This window comes from Vitis vinifera, chromosome 19, assembly GCF_030704535.1.
Source record: "Vitis vinifera cultivar Pinot Noir 40024 chromosome 19, ASM3070453v1".
NCBI classification, from domain to species: Eukaryota; Viridiplantae; Streptophyta; class Magnoliopsida; order Vitales; family Vitaceae; genus Vitis; species Vitis vinifera.
Window position 1 is genome coordinate 22,015,314 of NC_081823.1, and position 7,112 is coordinate 22,022,425.

The 7,112-nt window shown below is 30.3% G+C and overlaps 1 protein-coding gene across 1 annotated transcript; it reads right to left on the bottom strand.

The window, feature by feature from the left end:
• Positions 1 to 1,190: 1,190 nt before the first annotated feature.
• On the bottom strand, positions 1,191 to 6,290 carry LOC100254239 (NAC domain-containing protein 21/22). Its single transcript, XM_002271422.4, has 3 exons — positions 5,829 to 6,290; positions 2,762 to 3,036; positions 1,191 to 1,872 (listed from the first exon to the last, which is right to left on the bottom strand). Exons 1-3 carry the CDS (start codon positions 5,992 to 5,994, stop codon positions 1,411 to 1,413), a joined length of 903 nt encoding a protein of 300 aa, XP_002271458.1. The 5' UTR covers positions 5,995 to 6,290; the 3' UTR covers positions 1,191 to 1,410.
• Between the last annotated feature and the right edge of the window lie 822 nt (positions 6,291 to 7,112).

Here is a 7,112-nt window from a genome sequence, read left to right on the forward strand (position 1 = left end):
AGAGTGAATGGAATCCATAATTGAGTTGAACCACTATAAATCTTATGTTCGTTTTCTCTCTTCCTTAATCTCTTTACTTTATATGCAATTACTTTTCATTGTATTTATTATATATTTGCATATAATTGTCTCTTACATTCATATAATTTAAATTTTCAAAAAGAAACTATCACCCTATTCAACCGCCTTTTAAGGTGATTACTATAGGTTGATATATCTAATATCCTATTAATTTTAGAATAAGTTCTCAACAAAGCTATTATTAAAAACAATTGCGAAAAATACTTTTAAAATTTATTTATTTTTTCAACATGTTAAACAAAAAGGAAACTTATCCATTTTATGATAACATATATAACATTTTTAGGTTGATATTAGGTTCAAATTTGAACTTTCGGGATTTTTCACTTCCAGAAATTTACCAAATATTTCTATATAATCAAAAGATAGACGGAAGAAAAATTGGAACAACTTTATTTTTCTCTACCAACATGAATGATAGCCAAGAGAATAAAAGGAAGATGAACAAAGAAAAAAGCTTTTCAATTTTTTTATTTATTATTTAGATAAATTCTTGTTGTTCTCCCCTTCTTACAGAAACCTAAGTGACCTAGGGCTTAAGAGGTTTAAGACAATGCAAAGAAAAATCCAACTTAAGAGATTTCACATTTGTCTTATTAAGAATTTTGAAATGGTAGCGTCTATAAGAGTATTTGTGAGGTCCAATGTTAGAAGAATATGCCAAATTAATTTATATTTTGGCATTGATAATCTCTGTCCAATGTAAATATTAAAATAATAATGTCAATTTATTTTTGTTAATGCTAGGAGCAATGCCAAAAAGGTGACATGCATGAAGCTGTCATTTGAGTGTTTTAAAAGCTATACCATTTCATGGAGCAGCATAACCCAATACCATTACATAACCTCTCAAACAACAAAGGAAAAACAATCAATAATGCATGTACAAGTATGAAAGTGTATAAAAGCACAAGGAACTTTTTTAACTTTAGTAAATGCATTAGTGTTAATCTCAGGAATTTAAGGATTTAGCCAACTTTTATTCTCATTTAATCATTTTAATATTTGCTTAATTAAAAAATAGTAATAGAATTGATACAAATTCAAAGGAAAAACCTTCAAATTGCATGCATATTTAAAAAGTAGATTTAATGATGCAACGAGAAAAATGCTCAAAAGCTCCATGAGAGGATGGAGGGATAATATATTACCCAACTTCAAGAGCTCTAAGAGTAATCTATAATCAAGACTCAAATTACACATTCCCTTTTAAAGGAGTTGTCAAGACTCAAGAGGGGAAACAAAGACACATATATGTACAATTCTAACAAGAGAAGAAACCCTTCTCATAAATGAAATATTTCATACAACTCCTTTACAGGAACAGTACTAACAATAATGGTTCCAAATGGGGGGCAGAGCCACTTCAGACAAGTAGCTCTCTGATGAACTCCCTTCCCCAAAGCTTGGTGACTCTTCCACATTGGAGAGCTGGTTCAACACAGTCTTTATTACCATTTTATCACAAGAGAAAGTACCCAAGTCTGGCATTCCTCCAAATATGGGTGCAATAGTTTTAGTGAGCAAGTGTGGCTCCAAATGGGTGATGTGTGGGAACACTAGGTTTGATGGGTTTGGGGAGCACATATCGGAGAAGCAGGGCACTTGCTCATATTCATTGAGTTTGATTTCAGTTTGATCAAAATTGATGTAAGAATCCACTAGTGGTGGAAGAGTTGAAGAGCCCATGTTCATGTTGTCATAGTACCCATTCCCCATGTTGCTTGTTATTGCCTTGCCTGCTGCTTCTGATCTACTTTTGTTGAACACTCTACATAGAACCCAATCTTCCTGCAGGTTACATCAAAGTTGAGAGTGGAAAAAAAAATTCCATTAGTGAACTTTTGAAAAAGGAAAAGGATAATGCTTAAAATTGTAAGATGTATGAATAAATTGCTTCTAAATTTATAAATAGTCACAATACTTTGTTCTTGAGTTTGATTTATAAAGTTTGGAGTATATATGATAGAATTACTTAATGTCACAGAATCATGGAATAATACACAAGATAATAAAGAAAAGAGTGAAAACTAACCAACCCTTAAGAAAATTGAGCCTTAAAATTGACTAGCACATGTTGGGTCAATATAATAATTAAACACTTAAGTTATTCAGACAGATTGCTAGATCAGTACTAGAAATTGATTAAGAACTTGGAGGATGAATCAAGTAAAAAGAAGCAGTCCACTATGTATAATTATTCACTATAATTTTGAAGTGGATTCTCACATAGCTGATGGGTCCTATTCAAATTAGATGAGCAAGCATATATGCCAAAGACTAAATAAAAGCTAAAAGCAATGATTCTTGAAGGGGACAAGCTTTGGGTAATTTTCTATTTTTAATTCTTAATTGCAAGTTGTTTGGGAACCTAGAATTCAGGCCCATAGTTGAGGCGAAAATTCAGGAAATTCGCCACAAAGGACACAAGTTGTCCTTGTTATTGAAAGTCTCCGTCAGTTGGTTTAATTTCAAACTGATGAGAGTATATACAACTCTTTGTCCACTTTTTCCACTGCCTATTAAACCAACTTGTGACTTAAATAATCTCGTAACTTTAGTGATTGAATTTCTATCTTCTACAACTCCTATATATAATAATATTATGTATAAGTAATGCCTATACAAATTAGTTCATCAATATTTTTGGAGAACAGGGATAAATAGAGAGAAGAGGTACCTTGAGAGAAGGAATGGCAGGTGGGGTGAGAGGGCCTTGGAGGCGAAACTCATGCATGACCCAGTCAGTCTTTTTGCCTTTGGGTGCCCTACCTTGGTAGAAGACCAAGGTCTTCCTCATGCCAACAAGGGTGCCCTTGCTAAGGATCGGCCTGTCCTTGCCTGTCGCCTTCCAATATCCAGATAGTGTTGCCCTATTTGTTCTAAGTCCTGTTGCATATTTCCTATCTCTCTGGTTGTAGAAATACCAATCTTTGCTCCCAACACATGCCATCTCTGCCCCACCCACATACACATCAACCATCATCAAGTTAATATCAATCCATAAATGGACTCCATAAATCAATAATTTAAAAATAAAAAGAATAATATAAGAAATATGTAGAATGGGGATGCATTTTTATTTTTTTTTGAAAATTTTGTAACTCAAAAAATGACAAATTAATTTTTCTAAAGTCAAAATATGTTGCTTGCTATGTTTAAAAAAGTGGGGTTCCAAGAAATTGAAACATCAACTTTGGACGCATTTTTTTTTATTTTTTTTTATTTTTATAATTAAACTTGTTTCTTAAGGAACTCATTTGTATGTGGATTATTCTATAAGTAATATACAAAAAATTAAAATATAAAAAATAATAAAATATAGTTTAAAGAAAAAGAGGAATCATGAAATGTCAATATTGATGAGTCATACATGATAGTGAAAGCTACAAGTAAGGATTCAAGGGCGGCTCACTGTTTGCAGGCCAAGATGTCAATAAATAGTGCGGGAATTATTGGAGCTCTTGGTCATATGAATAGAAGAAAGATAACTTTTAGAAAAAAATGACATTTCATTATCCTTCCAAAATATGAAAGTTGACTAGCTCATGATAAACCACCAAATTTTATATCCAAAATGGAAGGATTAAAAAGGAAAAAGAAAGAAAAAAACCTATAAATTTTTTCTTTTATTTGATTTTGCATGGAAAGTTTTCACACTTTTCCCATTTTTGAAGGATCAAAATGAAGAAGAATTATTTTTTCATTTTTTTAACTTTTTTTTTCTATGTATGTTTTTTTAATATATATTTTTCACATATTATCAATTATATATAAAAAAAATATTATTTTCTCTTTACGATTTTTCCTTTTCTTAATATTTTCTAGCACTTTAATAGTTCTTAAAGTGATTAAAATAATTTATGATTAGTATTCATTTATATCATGGAAAGTTAAAAAAAAAAAAAAAAAAAAAAGGAAAAACCAAAAATAAGTTTAAAACTTGGTGTTTGTTTTTTAACTTAATAAAAAAAGTCGAAATATTTACTTAAAACGTGATATTTATTTTTCAATTAAAAGTAACTTATTAATATCAATCAATATAATTAAAGTGAATTTATTATCAATGAATTCAGTTAAATTATGTTGATTGATATCAATAAGTTCATTTCAATTGAATAAAAAAACAAACACCACTTAATAATTTTACTACTATATCTTCAAAAGTAATTCAACTTTGAGAATAAAAAATCTAAAAATATAATTTTTTGAAATAATTTTTATTGTATTGTATTTTATTTTTCTTTTATAACAAATCAAATAAGAGAACTTTAAATTTTTTTACTTCTTTAATACTTTGGAGGCTCACTCAGAACCATAAATATCAATCATGCTAGCTAACAGAAGCAAGAATAAACCCCAAAATTAAGAAATTAATATAAGATCCTTACCATTTGTGGGGTTATTATAAAAGTGTAGAAAATTCCTCATAAAGTTAGGAGAGTGTCAAAGTGGCTCAAAAGAAAGAAAGAGAGAGAGAGAGAGTTTGTAGTGTTTTTATTTGTGCATGAAATTAATAATGAAAGTGAAACATACGTGAAGGATAATCCATTGAAACATGAGATGTAAGTGAAGTACAGGTGTGTGGTAGACATATAAAATCTAGAGCATATATGAATTTTGGGTCTGAATTGTTATCTCAATATCACTCTCACCACCTCTTTGCCTTTGAATTATTTCAAACTGCCAAAACTGTCCGTTTCTTCAAAAAGGAAGGGATGCATATGAGGTATCTATCAGTGTACTGGGTCTTCCTTGAAATATTTGTTCCATCTAATCAAAATGCACATTTAAATTTTCTTTCCTGATTTTGAAGCCATATAAAAATATGGAGGAATAAAAAGGAAATTGAAGCTTCAAACCCTAAAAATAGTACTAGATTGGCATGGGAGAAATAAAAAAAAAAAAATTGATTTCAAGACTGTTCTTTGTCTTTAAAACAAAGAAATGAAAATAATAGCTAGAGAGAGATATTTTCTAAAATAAATGATTTAAAAAAATTGAAAAGGAAAATTATTTAACAATAAAGACAAACATGGTGAGAGCTGCATTCTTATGCATATCATACACAAAGAGATTTCTTTTTTTATAATTAAGAAATTTTAGTAATTGAAAACCTACGATAAAAAGGAAAAAAAACCGAAGTAAAGCGAGGTTATTTGAAGGATCATCATAATTAATTGCTATATTATATGGTGTAACATGTATTATTTGAAAAGTAATTCATAATCCACTAGAGGCAAAAGCTATATAAACTTTAAAACTTTTGATTTTTTTTTTCGAAAAGGAAAAAAATGAAATTAAAGAAATGAAGAAAAATTTTATTGGGTGAAACTTGGATATATGTTCTCTCTCTCTTTTTTTTCTTTTTTCTTTTACCCTTTCCCTTTCATTATTATTTTCTCTCATTTTCTGACAAAGATATGTGAGTGGAAGCTTTTTCCATGCAACAAAACAAAAATATTTCAACATACAGCTTCAAGATAAAAAATACCTGAATTTTCAACAATTTGGACACCATGTACAACATCTAGATAGAGATGCACACCAAAAGAAAGAAGAAAAAGGAAAAAAAAAAGCTTTACACCCACTTGTTTTTTGTTCTATCTTTCTGATAACTATTATTTTTTGCAAAAGCAATAGAAATATATATGATGAGCATGAAAATATGCAGAATCAGTAAAAATATAGAAGATGAGGATGAAGATGAAGATGATCAAGATAGTGGATATGGAGGGTGGACTCACCAGGAATATCCCAAGGCTCACACTTGTTGAGATCAACTTCAATGAACAGAGAAGATTCAGAGGAAGTGACCTTCTTCATCAGGTAATCACATATAAGCTCTTCATCTTTTGGATGGAACCTGAAACCTGGTGGCAACCTTGACTCAACCATCTCAATAATGCTCATTTTGAGTTGAGAGAGAGAAATGGCAATTGCCCAATTGTGGGGTTGTTATATATAAATAAAAAACAAAAGTAAAGGGATTGTTTATGTATGTATGGGATCTCAAGTCAACTAGTATTTTTGGTATGAGGAGGCACTTATATACAAGAAGGGGAAGAGGAAGATGAAGAGAAAGAGGAATAGTTATGGCAATGGGTAATGTTGATGTGGGCTAACCAACTACTGCCAACCTGCTGATGTAGTCATAGCAAGCGATTGGTTTTTGGAATTTATTGTGGGGTTGGATGGAGTTGGCACCCAAACCAGACAATTTGAATGAGGACAAGCCCACATGATGCTTCTGTCCTCACTCTTCACTGTCCCTTTCACCTCTTTCAATCAATATCTTTAGTTTTCATTTTTTTTTTTCCTTTCTAAAGGAAATGTTAAACACATCCTTCTAATCTTTTTCCACGCCCTTCTATTTTTTCCTTTTTAAAAAAAAAAATCAGATAAGAGTAATAATGCTCTCCTGCCTTCTTCATCATACACCACCTAAAATCTTAATCCTAAAAAAATTCCATTCTCTTCGCTTTACCTTTCTTTTGCTTTATTTTCCATTTCCTTTCTTTTTCAAATCTATTCTCTTCATCTTTTTCCTCTTTCCTCTTTTTAGGGTTTTGCTATAGTATTAAAAGTGTTTTTGATAATCACTTTGGTACAGTAGAATTTTCCTTCTTTCAAATTAATTAACTAATAATGACCATAACATCCCCCTCTTTTTTTATTAAATAAATATGGAGGTAAGATTAAGAAAAGGGTATTTTTGTCTTTCTATACAATCTTTTGTTTTAAAAAAAATTGATAGGTGTAAAGAGAGATGAAGCCAATGTTTTCAACATTTCTCCCCTTTTTAGTTAAAGATTGATGAGTCATAATTCATCCTCAAAATACAATGATAGACACAATATAACAATATTATACATCAAAGTCTAACCTATCAATGGGTCAAGTATGGTATTACTATTACTGCGTTCATGTTGCGGTGGAAAAATTTCATGCTTACCATCCAACCCATGACAAAACCCAATGGGAAAAGAGAAGCATGATTAGAATGTTTATATCTTAGTATTATTTTAATT

Coding starts and splice junctions, on each gene's coding strand:
- LOC100254239 (XM_002271422.4), bottom strand. CDS start 5,994: ATGAGCATTATTGAGATGGTTGAGTCAAGGTTGCCACCAGGTTTCAGG. Junction 3,037..5,828: donor TGAGCCTTGGGATATTCCTG/GTGAGTCCACCC, acceptor TGGGTGGGGCAG/AGATGGCATGTGTTGGGAGC. Junction 1,873..2,761: donor CTGCCATTCCTTCTCTCAAG/GTACCTCTTCTC, acceptor TGTAACCTGCAG/GAAGATTGGGTTCTATGTAG.